General features: G+C 45.6%; 1 protein-coding gene and 1 long non-coding RNA gene across 3 annotated transcripts; both read right to left on the bottom strand.

Moving 5' to 3' along the window:
• Window positions 1-564: 564 nt before the first annotated feature.
• On the bottom strand, window positions 565-2,592 carry LOC144754892 (uncharacterized). Its single transcript, XM_078643258.1, has one exon. The coding sequence runs from the start codon at window positions 2,513-2,515 to the stop codon at window positions 896-898; it is 1,620 nt and encodes a 539-aa protein (XP_078499384.1). The 5' UTR covers window positions 2,516-2,592; the 3' UTR covers window positions 565-895.
• Window positions 2,593-3,283: 691 nt separating this feature from the next.
• LOC144755521 (uncharacterized) lies at window positions 3,284-17,959 on the bottom strand. 2 transcript variants are annotated; one of them, XR_013594932.1, is made up of 3 exons: window positions 17,826-17,959; window positions 8,847-8,914; window positions 3,284-4,048 (listed from the first exon to the last, which is right to left on the bottom strand). It is a non-coding gene; the product is annotated as an uncharacterized LOC144755521 (long non-coding RNA). The 2 variants fall into 2 exon arrangements; XR_013594928.1 differs by having other exon boundaries at window positions 17,799-17,918.
• Between the last annotated feature and the right edge of the window lie 872 nt (window positions 17,960-18,831).

Consider the following 18,831-nt stretch of genomic DNA (forward strand, 5'->3'; position numbering starts at 1 on the left):
CTAACACTTCTCTGTGTAAAGTAAAGATCTTGCGAGTTATGTAACTTTCACATACTCAAATTGTGGATTTTGTTGCAATTAAAAATGTTCAAGGCCTAAAATTTCTTTGGAGGTTGCATGTGGGCAGCCTAAATTATCCTGCAAGAGTTTTTTGATGAATCCTATTGCAACTACAATATGTGCTCTCTCATGTAAAGTCAGGTTGTTAGAAGCTTTTCTGCAACTCAAGATACGCCTTACTATTCACCTGGTGTGGATGCATTTGTCATGTTTAGTGAGATCTCCTTTCTGAGTAAAACGTTTCTGGCTTTCCCCTCCTGTATAAGGCTTTAGTCCAGTTTGAATTCTCTCATATGAAGTGACATTGTATTCGAGGCTAAACCTTATCTGACATTCAGAACACACATAAGGCTTTTTTCTCCCATGTGAGTTCGCTCTTGACAAGTGAGAAGTAATTTGTAGCCAAATCTTTGCTTGCATTTCGAGCACTCATAAGGTTTTTCCCCAGAGTGGGATCTCTCATGAAGCATAACACTGTCTCTCAGATTCAAGCTTTTATGGCATAAGGATTTTCTCCAGTGTGGAGTTTCTCATGGTGAGATAGCGTTTTTCTCGGCAGCTTTTCTGGCATTCAGAGCACTCATAAGGTTTTTCATCAGAATGGAGTCGCTTATGGTTAGTGAGGCTGTGCCAATCAAATAGGAATTTCTGGCATTCACCGCATTGGTAATGTTTTTCCCCTCTGTGCGTCTGCTCATGCAGAGTGAGATTGCGTTTAAAATTGATGCTTTTCTGGCACTTGGAGCACTGAATTATTTTGATGGTGTGTTTTCTTATGGCGCTTGTAACCATCTGTACCTCTGAATCTTTTCTGACATTTAGAGCACTGATAATTTTATTCACCAGTGTGGATTCTCACATGTTCAGTGAGATGAGATTTTTGGCTGTAACATTTTTGGCATTCGGAGCACTGATAAGGTTTTTCCCCAGTGTGGATTCTTATATGCTGAGTGAGACTGCTTTTTTGAATGAAACATATCTGGCATTCAGAGCACTGATAAGGTTTTTCCCCAGTGTGGGTTCTTATATGCAGAGTGAGACTGCTTTTTTCACTGAAACGTTTGTCGCATTCAGTGCACCGATAACGTTTTACCCAAGAGTGGGTTCTTGTATGTTTAGTGAGTCTCATTTTGTCACTGAAACATTTCTGGCATTCAGAGCACTGATAAGGTTTTTCCCCAGTGTGGAATCTCACATGTGCAGTTAGAAGTGATTTAAGTCTGAAATCTTTTGGGCATTCAGAGCACTGATAAGGTTTTTCCCCAGTGTGGGTTCTTATATGCTGAGTGAGACTGAATTTGTTTGTGAAACATTTCTGACATTCAGAGCACTGATAAGGTTGTTCCCCAGTGTGGGTTATTGTATGTTGAGAAAGACTTCTTTTGTCTCGGAAATTTTTCTGGCATTCAGAGCACTGAAAAGGTTTTTCCCCAGTGTGGGTTTTTATATGCACCGTGAGAAAGCGTTTTTCACTGAAACATTTCTGGCATTCAGAGCACTGATAAGGTTTTTCCCCAGTGTGGATTCTTGTATGCCGATTGAGACAGTTTTTTTCACTGAAACATTTGTGACATTCAGTGCACTGATAACGTTTTTCCCCAGCGTGGATCTTTCTATGCCGTGTGAGACTACTTTTTATACTGAAACATTTCTGGCATTCAGAGCACTGATAAGGTTGTTCCCCAGAATGGGTTATTGCATGTCGAGAAAGACTTTGTTTGTTACAAAACCTTTCCTGGCATTCAGAACACTGATACGGTTTTTCCCCAGTGTGGAATCTCAAATGTGCAGTTAGAAGTGATTTAAGTTTGAAATGTTTTGGGCATTCAGAGCACTGATAAGGGTTTTCCCCAGTGTGGATTCTTATATGTTCAGTGAGTCTGATTTTGTAACTGAAACATTTCTGGCATTCAGAGCACTGAAAAGGTTTATACCCAGTGTGGGTTCTTATATGCCGAGATAGACTGCTTTGGTCACGGAAACATTTCTGGCATTCAGAGCACTGAAAAGATTTTTCCCCAGTGTGGGTTCTGATATGCCGAGTGAGACTGCTTTGGTAACTGAAACATTCCTGGCATTCAGAGGACTGAAAAGCTTTTTCCCCAGTGTGGGTTTTGATATGCCGAGTGAGACTGCTTTGGTCACTGAAACATTCCTGGCATTCAGAGCACTGGTAAGGTTTTTCCCCAGTGTGGGTCCTTGTATGTAGAGTGAGTCCTCTTTTGTCACTGAAACATTTCTGGCATTCAGCGCACTGATAAGGTTTTTCCCCAGAATGGATTCTCATATGTTCAGTGAGTTTAGATTTACGGCAGAAACTTTTTTGGCATTCAGAGCACTGGTAAGGTTTTTCCACAGAGTGGGTTAATGCATGTTGATATAGACTGGGTTTGACTCTAAAGCTTTTCTGGCATTCAGAGCACTGATAAGGTTTTTCCCCAGTGTGGATTCTCATATGCTCAGTGAGATAAGATTTACGGCTGAAACTTTTTTGGCATACTTTGCACGGAGAGTGGTTTTCCCCAGTGTGGATTCTCATATGCTCAGTGAGATAAGATTTACGCCTGAAATATTTTTAGCATACTTTGCACTGAGAGTGGTTTCCCCCAGTGTGCATTCTGTCAAATTCTGTTAGATAAGATTTATGGCTGTATCTTTTTTGGCACATGTAACTTTTTTCCCCAACTTAGGGTATTTTGCCTCGATTGAGGCGGTTTTGAACACTGAATTTGTTCTCCTAGTCCGTGTTTTTATAAGGTGTATACCTAGAGTTAATATCTCTACGTTTAGTTTTCTCTTGCTTATATGCCACGGTAAGGGTGAACCTGATTTTAGAGTCAGGCTTGTTTAGATAATGTTCAGCATTTACCTCTAAAAGAAAGTGTGTGTAATCTTCTTAACACTTTAATTGAGCAAAATATGTCTGGAAGCAGCCCTTTAACACCTGTTGAAATTGTTCTAGCAGATAATAGTCTTTAGGTGATAGCCTCTCCGGCAGCAACTTATTTTGTGACTGAAGTTTTTCTCAAGTCTATTTGAATAGGTTCTTAGCAATGCAGTAATAAGGTGTTAGTCTGATATTTAATTAATAAACTGATAAGTACCTTTTTGCACTGACGTAAAGGCAGTAACTGAGGGGGTTAGACCGTGCACAGTAATATTGAGACTCATTAGTCGCAGAACATTAGTTCCTTTTACCTATTCTATGTTTGGTGTAAGGTTAAGGTTTGTAATCCTGAAGATGAGGATTTATTTACATTAGCTATAGCGCAATGGTGCTCCTTTAATCCATTTTTATTTTTAACAGTTTTACATATAACTCCTGCATAACAGATAATGTTGAGGCGATTTACATAGAATTACAGAACAGTACTCAATAAAAAGGAAACAATCTGAGATGGTCATGAACACAATAAAGTGGTGAACCCTTAAGGTTTTCGCAAGAGTGAGCAGAGTGGGTCGAGGTGTTATATCCCGAGGCAGATAGTCTCAAACTTGCGTAACTGGTTAAAACGGTTGTTGAACAAAGGTGATTTTCCAATCTTTTGGTTGTTAATGTGTCAGCTTTGGAGTCTTCTTTCAGCGTCTTTTCTTTGTGGTATCCAGAAGAAACTTTTGTTGTAACTTTCTTTGATGCAGTGTGTACTTCTTCTCTGGAATTACATGATGCTTTAGATGAACTTTATACTGTCATGCTGAGGTAGTTTGTCTCTCTGATAATATTTCAGATGAGGATGCTGAAGTGGTCTTTCTACATTACTTCTGATGCTGTGTGCACAGATATGCCTTTGCTCTGGGTTAATGAAAAGCAAAATTAGAGACTTGACTTACAGGTATAGTACTTTCCTTGACACACTTAGATTTTTGAAAATTGTTTAAACGTAGAATGCTGGATGTCCTTCAGTTTTTCAAAATAATCCTACTTATGGCACTGACATTCAGTTGCTTAGTGCTAAATCTTGCTTTCTTCGTCCGTAATTTCAATCACCTATAGTATTAAAATTAAATAGTTAATACATGTACATTTCCAAAAATATAATGTGCAAGCCAAATCAATGCAGAATTTTGAAAATGTTGAGCTGTTTTTCAGACAGAGCAGAGTGTGGAATGGTAGCATGAGAGTACTTGGATGTAGGAGTGAGGATTTGTAGAATTTTCAACATTTTATTAAGCTCACAAAGGATACATGTACCCAATGGAGTTGTAACATAGAATCCCATAGACAAATATTAAAGTCATATGGACTGGCACCAAACAGATATAAAAAAAATATATACTATTAATTAATTTGTAATGCAGATTTCTGGGAACGGAATGACTCCACCACGGACAACAGGCATTTTCCCCTGCCCTGAGTTACCACCTACTTGTATCTGGTATCCTGACTTTTGAGTTTTGGCCTCTGCCACAAGCAAATCTATTGTGTGCTGCAAGGACTATGCCTAGACCAATCCCTCAACTATGGTCCAGAATGTGAATCAAGGGCAATGAAATTGAGGCGTACTTACATGTGTTCATTTTATTCCACCTGATTATCAGTTGTTAGGTTTTTCTGCACCTGGATTTACTGGGTGCAGAAAATTAGGACACAATTTTTTTACAGACAGAAAAATCAGACTGAAAAGACGCATAAGACTCTGGGTGCAGCAGAAGCAGCCAAGACTTATGCTGTTTTTTTTACTAACTGGGGGAAACACACAATTCTTCCCTCTGTTGGTGTTCACAGTTGTTGTCGGCCTGTGATTCGGCAGAGCGCATCGAGTAGAGGCGAGGGGCCGAGCCGAGCAGGAGTTGATGAGCAAGTGGAGAGGAGCCTGGGACGACTGCCAGGGTTTGTTTTGTGACCGGTTCCTGCTCCCGAATGTTTCTCCCGCTTCACCCGCGTCCTGTTATACGGGAGCTTTAAGTTCTATGGATTGCTGTGGGGGCACGAACGGCCGCTGCCGGCACCGCTGTGCTAAGGCGCTGCAGGGGTCAAAGGAGCATTGGCCTGCGGTGCTGCTGGTGCGGAGGCTGCTCCAGGGCACAGAGGCACAGAGGAGCACAGAAGAGCCTTGGCCTGCCGCCTGATTTTACATATATACCAAGCATTGAGCAGAGCAGAGCTGAGCCGAGGAGTGGAGGGAAGTGCCTACATCTGCCATCTGTAATGGGACTGTCTCTGGATCTCGCTCTTGCTCCTCAAGGATTGCCAGCATTCCCCCTTGTACTCTTGACAGCTATGAATAGCAACGAACAAGCAATGAACAGTGAGTAGTGAGTGACATGTTGAAAGAGGTGTGTGGCGAGTACTTAAGGTTGATCTGTCCATAAGTCGCTGAGCCATTGGAGTCTATAATAAGTCTGTAATACAAAATCTGAGAAATTATGCAAAGAGGAAAGTGACAAGACTTTGACCCTGTTGAAGCACCCCTCGACCCCTGAATTACTCTGCATGCCTAGACTACAGCACTACCCGGAGCCTGGATATTAACCCCTTGGGTGCTCATGACGAGCTGAGCTCGTCATGGCACACAGTGCTCGTGTGCTCATAAGGAGCTCAGCTCAAAATTGAGGTGTGACCACATTGCGTTTTGCGCCTTTTCCTGTCGCGAGCACTAGGCTGACCCACACAAGTGAGGGTCCATTTTTCTCATAAGACTTAAGGGAACGCGGGGTGGGTGGAAATGTGTGTATACACACAGATTCCAGAACTTTCCACCACAAAAATGAGGGGGAAATGTGTTTTTTTTGGCAATTTTTGAGGTTTGCAAGAGATTCTAGGTAACAGAACCTGGTGGGAGGCAGTCAAGTGACCCCATCCTGGATTCCCCTGCGTGTCCAGTTTTCAAAACTGTATAGGTTTGCTAGGTTTCCCTAGGTGCCGGCAGAGCGAGGGTTAAAAAACTACAGCTAGGCACTTTGCCAAAAAGGGTCATTTTTCATTGCAAAATTGAGGTGTGACCACGTTACGTTTTGCGACGTTTCCTGTTGCATGCACTAGGCCGACCCACACAAGTGAGGTACATTTTTCTTATAAGACTTTGGGGAACGCGGGGTGGGTGGAAATGTGTGGATCCACACAGATTCCAGAACTTTCCACCACAGAAATGTGGGGGAAATGTTTTTTTTTTACAATTCTTTAGGTGTGCAAGGGATTTTGGGTAACAGACCTGATGTGAGGCAGTCGAGTGACCCCATCCTGAATTCCCCATGGTGTCTAGTTTTCAAAAATGGATAGGTTTGCTAGGTTTCCCTAGGTGCTGGCAGAGCTAGGGTTAAAAAACTACAGCTAGGCACTTTGCCAAAAAGGGTCATTTTTCACTGCACAATTGAGGTATGACCACGTTGCGTTTTGCACCGTTTCCTGTCGCAGGCACTAGGCCGACCCACACAGGTGAGGTACCATTTGTCTCGGAAGACTTTGGGGAATGGGGGTGGGTGGAAATTTGTGGATCCACACAGATTCTAGAACTTTCCACCACAGCAATATGGGGAAAATGTGTTTTTTTGGACAATTCTTTAGGTTTGAAAGGGGTTCTGGGTAACAGAACCTGATGGGAGGCAGTCGAGTCACCCCATCCTGAATTCCCCTGGGTGTCTAGTTTTCAAAAATGTATAGGTTTCCTACGGTGCCGGCAGAGGTAGGGTTCAAAAACTATAGCTAGGCACTTTGCAAAACAAGCATTTGCAATGCAATAGGTCTCGCATTAGGAAAGTTTGAGCTATTGGTATTGTAAATGACACATTTTGTATTTATGTGTTGGTTTTGAAAATAGCGAAATTAATAGCTTTGTCATTTACAATGTCAATTGTTTTAACTTTCGCAAATGTAACATCTATAGCATTTGTAATGCAATATGTGTTGTATTTACGTGACTTACATGTATTGATATTACAAATAACAATGTCTTTTAATTTTTTTAAATAATTAATACTTAAATAAAAGTTAATGTAATTTATAATAGCAATAGCTTAAACTTTTGTAAAGAACTGTTGTGAAGAATATGTTCAGTGTATTTAATAATGACGAAAATCCAAGAACAGAAGTGAAATATTAACATCTTTTTGTGACATTTGTAATAAAGCTTGAAACATTGAGAGAACATATTTGAACCAGTTGTTGTTAAATGGTTGCACAGATTGATGATGTGGTGGCGCTGAGTGATGCTGTGGCGTTCAGTTATGCTGTGGTAGCGCATAGTGATGTTGTGGTGCTCCTGAGTGATGTTGTGGTGCCCCTGAGTGATGTTGTGGTGCCCCTGAGTGATGCGGTGGTGGTGCTGAGTGATGCTGTGGTGATGATGCGATATATAGATAGAGGGAGGGCGATAAATAGAGGGAGGGCGATAAATAGAGGGCGATAGATAGATAGATAGATAGATAGATAGATAGATAGATAGATAGATAGATAGATAGATAGATAGATAGATAGATAGAGGGCAATACATTGATAGAGGGAGATAGATAGACAGATAGATAGAGTGAGGGCGATAGATAGAGTGAGGGAGATAGAGGACGATAGATAGAGGGCGATAGATAGAGGGGTATAGAGGGTGATAGATAGATAGAGGGCGATAGATAGAGTGAGGGCGATAGATAGATTGAGGGCGATAGATAGAGGACGATAGGGGGCGATATATAGAGGGCGATAGATAGAGGGTGATAGATAGATAGAGGGCGATAGATAGATAGAGTGAGGGTGATAGAGTGAGGGCGATAGATAGACAGAGGGCGATAGACAGATAGAGGGCGATAGACAGATAGAGGGCGATAGACAGATAGAGGGCGATATATAGAGGTCGATAGATAGAGTGAGGGCGATAGATGGATAGAGGGCGATAGATAGATAGATAGAGAGATAGATAGATAGAGTAAGGGCGATAGATAGAGTGAGGGCGATACATAGAGCGAGGACGATAGATAGATAGAGGGGGATAGATAGAGGGTGACAGATAGAGGGCAATAGACAGATAGAGTGCGATAAATAGAGGGCGATAGATAGAGGGCGATAGATAGAGGGCGATAGAGTGAGGGCGATAGAGTGACGGCGAAAGATAGATAGAGTGAGGGCGATAGATAGATAGAGTGAGGGTGATAGAGTGATAGAGTGAGGGCGATAGATAGAGTGAAGGCGATAGATAAAGTGAGGGCGATAGATAGATAGAGTGAGGGTGATAGATAGATAGATAGATAGATAGATAGATAGATAGATAGATAGATAGATAGATAGATAGACAGATAGACAGATAGATAGAGTGAGGGCGATAGAGAGATAAAGTGAGGGCGATAGATAGATAGATAGATAGATAGATAGATAGATAGATAGATAGATAGATAGATAGATAGATAGATAGATAGATCAAGCCGCGATAATTCAAAACATATGGCCTCTGGTGCACGTAACAGACACCAATAGGCCGTAGGCGGAGCTATGCGACCGCCTATGGCCTATTGCGTGTTCTGTTTAAAAGCAGCATGCACCGAAGGCCAATGAAAATGGGCCTTGGAAATCCACACGCACAAGCTATGTGGAATTTCAGGATCCATTTTCAAAACGCCCGGAATAGGACTCTCGCTGAGCGACACTGCATGTGCAGTGTACGCAGAGCCCGAGCCCTAAAAAGGAACTGGACCTGCACTACACCCCCCAACATGTTCCAAGAGTGGAATGTGGCTCCATCATGTGATTATCAGAAGTTTGATAACAAGAAGAATAGTGCACAGAGTGAGTCAAAAGGGAAAAGACAAAAAAAAAAGAAAGAAAGAAACAGGGGAAAAGGAAACAGAGTTATAGGAATCCTTACCTGACAATTATTTTATTTGTTTCCCCAAGAGTGGCAGCCACGCTGCACTGCCTGTCATCCCAGAATACCTTGAAAGGAATTAAAGAAATAATTTTGCATCAGACGACAATCACACTTCATCACATTTTACAAATAAACGTCCTGGATTTACAAAACAACCGAGCACAGGGAGAACCAGGGGATGACTTCAGCCTACTTTAACAGCTATTGCTGTGAATGTTCCACAATTAACCACCATGGCCCTGCAGGCAGCTGTTAACTGTTCAACATTCACAGCAACAGCTGTGAATCAAAGGTTCCGGAGTACCGGAGGTGTTACAACTCCCTCGGTCTCTGGGACACCGTTATAATAATTTAACACATTCTGCCCTCATGGGGCAAACAGGGTAATGACCTTATAGTCAGCCATAGCAGCAGTACAGCCCCTTAAAGGACTGCTCCCTTGGTAAAGGCCCTTGCCTTTGGAGCTACAACAAGCTACAAAGCTATATTAAAGGTTTCAAATAATTATTGAAGACATAAACATGGTTACACAGTCAGAGAAATAATTATCATGATATTTGCAGGAGGATCACATAATGGTAACCTCTAAATTATATCAAAAGCCAGACTCAGAAATAACTCTAGCTGTAGAGTCAATAGACAGACCACCACAACAAATGTGTGCTAAGAAATAAGAAAACCTTTTTCTATAATATCAAATAGCAAACTGACATAGAATCTGCTTAGTTAAAAATCAAGAAAAGTTCTTAAGTACAAAATTAGTAAGATGATTGACATGTAGTCTGATTTTAGGAAAAGTGTAAAATAAAACAATTCCAGCAAATATCCCAAAACAGTAAAAGTTTTCAGACTTCATGATGAGGTAAAAATGACAGCAATCAATGAATGTTCATGACAACATGGCACAACAAAATGTAATTTAAAACCACACCTACAAAATGAATAATGAATTGTGACACTTCACCTAAAAGCCACAAGTCATTTTTACAAGGTTATTCCCTAACATAATAACTGGATCTTAATCACAGTTTAAGTTTTTGGCCATTCATCATTGACCCAATTTGTACGGGAACATTTGCTGGCAGCTTATTAGTTGTTTATTAGAAAGGCCTACAACTTAGACTCCTTTTCCAAGAGGGGTGGGTTGGGAGCTGCCGTCAGTCTGACTTTGGGACGAGAGGCACATTTATTGATTAAAAGTGATGCTGGATATCCATTTACTTCTTCTACAAAAGGGCTACTCTGGGTGACCTCTAGGACTGCACCAAGAATGCAACCCTTCTACCGTCTCAGGCACCGACATTGTGTCTCATTCACTCCAGTAGAAACTCCTAGTGTAGATGCAAGTTGTGGGAAATTCTTATTAATCACTGAAGGATTTCATTGAAATCCTGAATTTGTTAAGAATTTGACATTCTATTCTGTATTGGGCTGTGGGACCATCGGTACCGAAGGCATGTTCCAATTTGACTGCCTTTGATTCTGCATGCTCAGCACAGATGCCAGTTGGCTGGGACCATTGGCTGTGACATCCCATTCTCTGCCATCTGATTCATGTTCCCGTTTACCAGTTTGCCGCAAGCATGGCAAGGAGTGTGCCTTATGCTACACCATCTGGACCTGCCTCCCCTCCTTTGCACCCCTTGGACAGGCCCCACCTCCTCTGCACCCCCTGGGAAGATCTCACCTCCTCTGCACCCCCTGGGCATGCCTCACCTCTTCTGCACCCCACTGGACAGGCCTCACCTCTAATGCACTCCTGGACAGGCCTCTCCTCCTCTGCCCCTCCTCTGGACAGGCCTCTCGGTGAAGGATGATTCTCATTAAGGACCGAGGGGCCCAGAGTTCATTCCACCCCATACAGAGCCTCTGACTCCACCCTGAGCCTCGGGGCGCTATGCACAGGCCCCGAAGAGACACTGCTCCCCTGGACCTGCCCAGAGGCACCCACCGGGGGCAGGACTGTGGCTCAGACCGAGGCGCTTTAATACCACACACCAGACACGAGGCGCTACACACGAGGCACGTGTTCATCCCTCAGAATAAGGCGAATGAGGGAAATGTCCTGATCCATTTCCATCTTTCAGCCCCGGGACCTGGTTCCGGTGATGCTGCTGCCCCCCCATCCCCCTCAATGATCCGTCTCCAAAAAGTGTCCTTTACCCAGAAGTGTCCTCTCTGGAGGGGGCAGATCTCCTGGGGTATTTCTGACTTGTGCTGATGATCGTGTCTTGTGCAGCTGACACTGCACCCCACTGTACCCCACTACTGATGTCTGTCCCTCTGGGGGTGTTATACTGTGTGTATCTCTTCTTGTGCACAACTTGTGATAATAAATGTTTAATACGAGGCGCATTGACTCCCCCCGGCCTCGTTCACGCATTATAAACATCCTAAAATTAATACAGAATGAACCCCTCCCTGGGGGACTGCTGCTGCCTCCCCCTGGGGACCCCTGTAGTAGGTTAGGAGGGGCCCCTCTGCTTCTGGGAGGGGCCCCTCTGCTGCCCCTTGTGGGAGGGGCCCCTCTCTTTCTCCATGTGTGAGGGCCCCCCCTGCTTCTCCCTTTGGTGGTAGAAGCTAGATGGATGGATGCAGGGCACGAGTCCTAAAAAAAGAAGTGGGGGGAAGCTGTCAGCGGAAGTGACGTCACGACAGGAAGTGACGTCACGAAAGGTGGCTTGAACCATCAGGCTCATTGTCTGGGGGAGAAGTATGAGTGCATGATAACATCAGGAATGATCTCCTCAATGATCTAAGCCTATACTCCAGCCCCCTCCGCAAAACACCCATTGAATCAAAAAACAATGCTACATGGTCGTCCTTTGACACCTACATAGAAGAAACGATAGGCAAGGTGCTCAGTATCATGAAACTCTCTAATCACCTTACAGACCCCCTACCTGCAAATGCTGTAAAGGACTTCACCCCACTGCTTCTCCCGCTTTGGACCAAAATTATTAACAGCTCACTTCAACAAGGACTCATCCCCGACTCCCTCAAAGTGGGACAAGTTTCGCTCATACTTTAGAAACCCACAGCAGACCCTACCGACCAAAACAACTACCGTCCTATTTCCAATATTCCTATACCTCCAACTGACAAAACACATCGATCGCTTTGACCTCCTCAACTCACACCAATCAGGCTTCCGAGCAGGACACAACACGGAATCAGCCATGACACACATAGTTGATGACGCACTTCAAATCCTAGATCAGAACGATACCTGCCTCCTTATCCTACTCAACCTCTCATCAGCCTTTTACACCGTCAAACACGAGAACTTAATTGAGCTGATGAATATCAGAATTGGTCTATCAGGGACTGTACTCAAGTGGTTTACCTCCTTTCTGCATAACCGGACTCAGAAATTCAAGATCAACAACACGATGTCCTAATCCGTTCCAGTAACACTAGGTGTCCCACAAGGATCTTCCCTATCCCCAACATTGTTCAATCAAGTCATGGAACCACTCACCATACTGCTGCAAGCATCTAATGTACAATTTCACATGTACGCAGACGACACCCAACTCTACCTCAATATACAATCCCCTGAAGACATCAAACTACTCAACACAATGCTTAGGAACACACAGACACGGCTGGCCGAGAATCATCTCAAACTTAACGCTCTAGAAACGGAATTCCTTCTAATAGCACCTCCCGCTAAAATCCCCATCACTCAGGCTTGGCTTAAACACCTAACTGCACTCAACGTCCAACCTACCATCGTGGATTAAGCTAAATCTTTAGGTATAACCCTCAACGCCAATCTCAATACGCAACATCATATCAGCAAGGCAACTAAGGGAGCTAATTTCCAAATTAATACTTTGAGGAAGCTTAAACCCTTCCTCCCAGCCAATGACTTCCAGACCGCAGTACAAGCCCTAGTTATTCCTCGGATAGATTATGGAAGTGTCGCCCTCTGTGGCCTCCCCATATCGACAACCGCACCACTAAGAGCCTCTATGAATGCTGCAGCGAGACTTATCACTGGATCAAAAAAGCGCTCACACATTTCTCCTGACTTAAAATCCCTGAACTGGCTGCCTTACGAAGCTAGAATTCATCTGAAAATCGCTTGCATGACACACAAGGCTATACACCACAACTCGCCCAGCTACCTCACTCAGAAATTGACAATTTCAGGTGGTTCAAGAGCCACAAGAAGCACAGAAAATCTTCTTTTCAAACCACAAACATTCCACAAGGAAAAAACTTATAAACGCTCCTTCTCAGGGATGGCACCCAGGATCTGGAATGCCCTCCCTCCAGAAACCAGAGATACCTTATCTCCTCCACGGTATCTTTTAAAAAACAAGTAAAATCGATCCTCATGGCTAAATTCACATGAATATAAGCTGAGGGACTCTCGAGACTCATCATCTAACCTTTTACTACTTTGTCTGGCCTGACCAACTAAGTACCTTGTTACCTTACATTGCTCTCCATTGATAACCTTCTGCTCCTCTTTGCACAAAACGCCTGTTAATCACTCTTTTGTCTTTTAATCCCATACATGTGTAAAGCACTCTGATATCTGCAAGGATCTTGTTCGCGCTATATAAAACTTTCAAAATAAATAAATAAATAAATAAATGGGAATGTGTAGGTGGAGTTTCAGTGTGCATTGTGTGAGGTGAAGTGTGCATCAGCTTGTGTCTAAACACAGTGTCAGTGTGCAGGCGAATGATTGTGTCTAGGCAGAGTATGAGTGCATGAAATTCTGCCCAGTTGAAGTGTGAGTGTGCATGAGATTGTGTAGAGGCGGAGTGTGAGTGAGATTGCACCCAGGCGGCATGTAAGTGCGCACGAGAGACCAGCGCAGGGGTGCCTGGGTGACTCCTATCTGAGTGTGTGAGCCAGCGGGAAGGAATGCAGCTGATTAAACCCAGGCTGTCCGGCCTCGCGGCGGAGCCAGGCCTGCTGCTGTGAGTGCCCAGAGCCGAGCGCCTCCCAACGCTGCAGCCAAGATGCACCCCTGCATCTGAAAGGGCCCTCGCGCTGAGAACAGCGTGCCCGCTTTGTTGTGATCTTGCATATGCATAGTGACCTGCACAAAAGCCCTGACGGGGCCTGATGTGCCAGTCGTCATCTTCGAACAGAATAGTGTGAAGTCGCGTGAAGAGAGGCGCCCCCACCTCCAACCCCACATTGTCAAGCATATAGACTCTTTCCACTTCAATGGTTTAGGGGCCATTGACCCGTTAGCTCACCCCTTAGATGCGATTGCATCCGAGAAGCCAGCGCGTGAGCTCCGATCTCGTCCCGGAGAGGCCAAAGAGTGAAGTACTGAGGGTACTGAGTCATTACATCGTGCTTGTTTAATTCCATCACAGTTGATATTTTTGAATGACATGGTGCAACAGACTACATGTCTTGGTTTAGCTACTACTAAAAATGTGAATGCTCCCTCACTTCCGCAATTGGCTGCGTAAGGCGCATGGCCACTCTACAAAAATTGTTCTATGGCCTCCCTATATGACATGGTTCAAAATGGTACTATTAACTCCTCAGACAGTAATCAATTTGGCTGGTGGAAGTGGCCAATAAGTACCAATGCGTGTCAATTATGCTTTTCTAATGCTTCCACCAGGTTTACGCTCAGTATACCTGACCCTCGCTTCCCTCAATCCCATATCGGCACTACGTACTCAGTAGGTAAAGTATGTCTGCAGTGGTTGGGAAACTCCACATTGTCATCTGTCAAACAACATTTGTCTCTTTTAAATGGGGACACAGATTTGCCCGACTTCCTTTTAGGGCCTAAATCCCCTCGTAAGAAACAATTTATGTATGTTGCACATAATGAATTTTGTAAATTGTCCCAAATGGAAGCTGCTTTCCGCCTTTCCGCTTATGACAACTTGATCAGGACAGGATTGTGATCGATAATTTTCGAGGCCGAGTACATGGTGGCTGGCTGAGCAGTCCGGTCGTGAGTGCCGTCCATTTCTAGGCGAGGAAACAACATGAATCGGCCCCTATCAGAAGGACATTATTAAGGAAAAAAGAAGAAAAGGAATCTACCACTAAACACAGGGCATTCTCTAGAGGCAGGCGAGCGGGGGCGCGGGCTCCCCATGGCGTGGACGGCGGCAGCGGGCTCGCAGTGCATGCTCAGACCCGGCATGAGGGTGGAGGCAGCCAGAGAGCAGAGTTGGTGCCGGGAGACTCAGGGAGAGATCGTGGGAATGCGCGCATACAGAGGCGGCATTGGGCAGCAGCTAACGAGCTGCACTGGTCATGGAGAAGTGCTGCTAGGATCGCTTACAGGGGGCTCACAAGTGGCTGGGAAAATTACATTTTGTGAACCCATCAACCTAGTTGGTGGCATGCTTCATCATCGGGCCCCACCCAGGGCACCGAATGTGCCTCGGGTGTGCTGCGACGTGTTTACAGTGGAGCGTACTGTGTTAGGTGAGTGTGCAGTGATGGTGTTGTGAGTGTGGAATAAAAAATTGTCCAAAGGGTCCCAAGGTCCACGGGGGTTTTTTATTTGTGGGCTCTTTGCAGTATTTAAAAGCAAGGCTATGGACATGATGTGGAGGTAATCACGGGCTCCCACATCCAGTGTGGTCAACTAGTTTCAGACAGGCCTTGTGGTAAAACTGGCTTTCATCAGGACCATTATGTGAGTTTGTGAATTAAAACCGGAGACTACAGAGTATGTACAGGCTCCTATTTGACGCACACGCTAAGGTGCGAGAAGTGTAAGAGGATGGTTTCCGCTAGAGTTCTACCTGCAAACGTAACAAGCATTTGCAATGCAATAGGTCTCGCATTTATATGAGTTTGAGCTGTTGGCATTGTAAATGACAATGCCTTTTATATAGGTTTTAAAAACGAAAACAAAAGTAAAAGGCATTGTCATTTGCAATGTCAATAGCTCAAACTCTGGTAAATGCGAGACCTATTGCATTGCAGTTCCCACCAACCATCGCCGCAGGTGCTGACAAATGTATGTGAATTATTAAAGGTAACATTGGTTTCTTATTAAATTTTCGCCACCTAACCGAGATAGGTAACTTGTATCGAAGTTTTGAAATGTAATATAAACAAATATTTTTCGTGCTCCCGTTTGGCGCCTCTCCCGCACTCTTTAGTGGACGACAAAAAAACATAGTTGAATGGTGGAGTTGGAGTGTGGAGTTGGAGGGTGGAGGTGGAGGGTAGAGGTGGAGTTGCGGTGGAATTGGAGTTGAAGGGTGGAGTGGGTGGAGTTGGAGGGTGGAGTTGGAGTTGAAGGGTGGAGTTGGAGGGTGGAGTTGGAGTTGCAGTTGAAGGGTGGAGTTGGAGGGTGTAGTTGGAGGGTGGAAGTGGAGTTGGAGGGTGGAGTTGTAGCCATCAATGATCACTCTAAAATACCCAGAAGTCGAAATCACAGAAGCGCCTAGTGCTGCGGAGGTGATCCCAAAGATTGAAAAGATCATGCTGACTCACGGTCTCATCCAGGAACTAAAGACTGACAATGGGCCCCCCTTTCAAGGGCAAGAGCTAGCTACCTACCTAAGCGGCCTCGGCATTCACCACCGGAGGATCACCCCACGATGGCTGCAAGCAAATGGAGAGGTGGAAAGGTTTATGCGGACTTTAAATAAGATAATACGAATCGCTCATAACAAGGGTCAGTCTGTAGAGTTTGCCATTTTCACATTTCTACAAAGCTACTGCCAGACCCCCCACACCACCACGGGGGTAGCCCCAGCCCATCTCCTCATAGGAAGAGTGGTTACGGACTCCATTCCACACAATCCCCAGTGGTGCCCTGTTGCACCAGATGACAGTTGAGTGGATGTGAAACGTCAGAGGGCTCATGCTCAAGTCAGTCACAGACGGCGGGCCCCCGCAGATTGAAAAAGGTGACCTGGTGCTAATTAGAAACCGCTTAACCAGTGGCAAGTTTCAGTTGCCGTACGAGAAGGACCCATGGACTGTGGTCAAGGTCAAAGGAACTTGAATCATTGCGACCCTAGGGAGAGAGACTGACTCGAAATGTATCGCATTTCAAAAAGTACCAGCGGGCAGTCTCGGAGCCCGAGCCAGCCCGGGTTGAGGCATGCCCTAGCGTGATGCATTCGGCTGATGCCAGCCAGGACGGATGGCGAAAACGTCACCCGCGGAGAGCAGCAGTGAACCAGGTAACTAGGTCCTGACCTGTGGAGAAGGAGCAGTGAGTGGAATGCCGGAGGAAGATTGTGGTCACTCTGGGACCGATCGAGGTGAGGCAACACCTGAGGCCGGAGGCCGTGAGGCCCCGGGGCGGGGCCCGTCCCAGCATCGTCTACGGGAGAATCCGGAGCCCTCTCACCGCCTGCGGGACTACTTCACGTAAGTCTGTTCTCAGTTGTGTGAATGAGAGACTTGTTTATTATGCGCCTGAAGCTGGTGTGACCGGCCATTTATGGCTAGGTGCTGTGTTTAGCTACTGATATTGGTCTGATGTTTGTTGGGGAGGAATGTTGAGTCGTGCCTGTGACGAAACAGGCACGTAACGTGAGGGTCATGTGATCCTAGAGTTAATAAAGTGGGTACGCCGGAACGTACGCCAGTCGGGCTATGCAGGCGAGACCCAATTAAACACCCATTAATGCCTCCTGTGGTTATTGCAAGCCCTAGGCCCCAGCTTAGCCCCCCAACAGTGTCGGCGCCGACACAGCTCTAGCCACACACATCTCCCTTCCGGCACGCGATGAGGGGATTACATAAACACGACAATAATGAATGAAAACTACACGGCATGCAGAGACAAGGTTTTGCCATGTAACCTCTGGACTCCTAAACAAACACCAGGAATCAGACGCCAGGGACATCACCTGGGATCACAAACACACACACGGGGAACGGGGTTACATGGACTTTTGTTCTTCATAAATAACAATTAAAACAATAACATAAAATCCAATAAAAATATTATTATTTTGTTTAAACCACACACACCTGGTTGGCGCTTTGAGGACACCTCACCTCTGCTTGAGCTCCGGTCCGTGGGGGCTTCAGGGCCCGGGGAGAGGGGGCACCGGGGGCCCGGCTGCCTGTGAGGAGTGAGGTCCGGTGTGTTATTCCTCCCCCCACGTAACGCGCGCGCGCAGCGAAGACACTGCTTCCTGGCGCAGCGTTAGGTGGGGCCTCGCGCCGAGTACGGACTGTGAACGGCCTTGAGCGCGGGGCGCAGCCAGGAAAGAGGCCAATCCAGCGAGGATAGTCTGACTGCGCCTGCGCAGAGGAGAGATACCTCCCCCCCATCGAGGGCCAATCCAGCGTGGACACTCAGTCTGACTGCGCCTGCGCAGAAGAGAGCCACCTCCGCCCATCGAGGGCCAATCCAGCGAGGATACTCAGTCTCACTGCGCCTGCGCAGAGGAGAGATACCGCCCCCCCATCGAGGGCTAATTCAGTTCAGTCTCACTGCGCCTGCGCAGAGGAGAGATACATCCACCCATCGAATAAACTTCAGCGTCTGCTGTGGTGCGTGCTCCGTGTGTCTTATTCATTGTCACTAATTATTGTGCGTCTTTGTATCCTTGCGAGGACACCGTCCCACCTGTGCTGGCTCTGAGCTGTCAGCTGACGAGTCACAGGTGTCGCCGTTTACTGAGCTCCGTCCTGACGGAGCCTGTGTTGGGGAGATATACATCTTTTTGTCAACGACTTCTGGAGTTTGATTGTCTTAAAAGCAACGTCTGTCCTCAGCGCAGTCCCTCTTTATTCCGTGGTAGGCCGTGTCTGTCCCCAGCGCATGCGCAGTTTTTCATTTAAGACCCTCTTTAATCCACGCTCCGCCACGGAAGACTGTGTCTGTCCTCAGCGCATGCGCAGTTATTAAATCAAGGCCTTCTTTAACCACGGCGGGCAGCTGTGTATGTCCTTAGCGCATGCGCAGTTGTTCATCCACAGGCCCTCTTTAGTTCAGTCCTGGTGTTATTTACACAAAGGCATTAGAAAGCTCAGCAGGGCCAGCGAGGGTGCCAGA

The sequence above is a fragment of the Lissotriton helveticus genome, chromosome 1_1 (genome assembly GCF_964261635.1).
Source record: "Lissotriton helveticus chromosome 1_1, aLisHel1.1, whole genome shotgun sequence".
Classification (NCBI taxonomy): domain Eukaryota; kingdom Metazoa; phylum Chordata; class Amphibia; order Caudata; family Salamandridae; genus Lissotriton; species Lissotriton helveticus.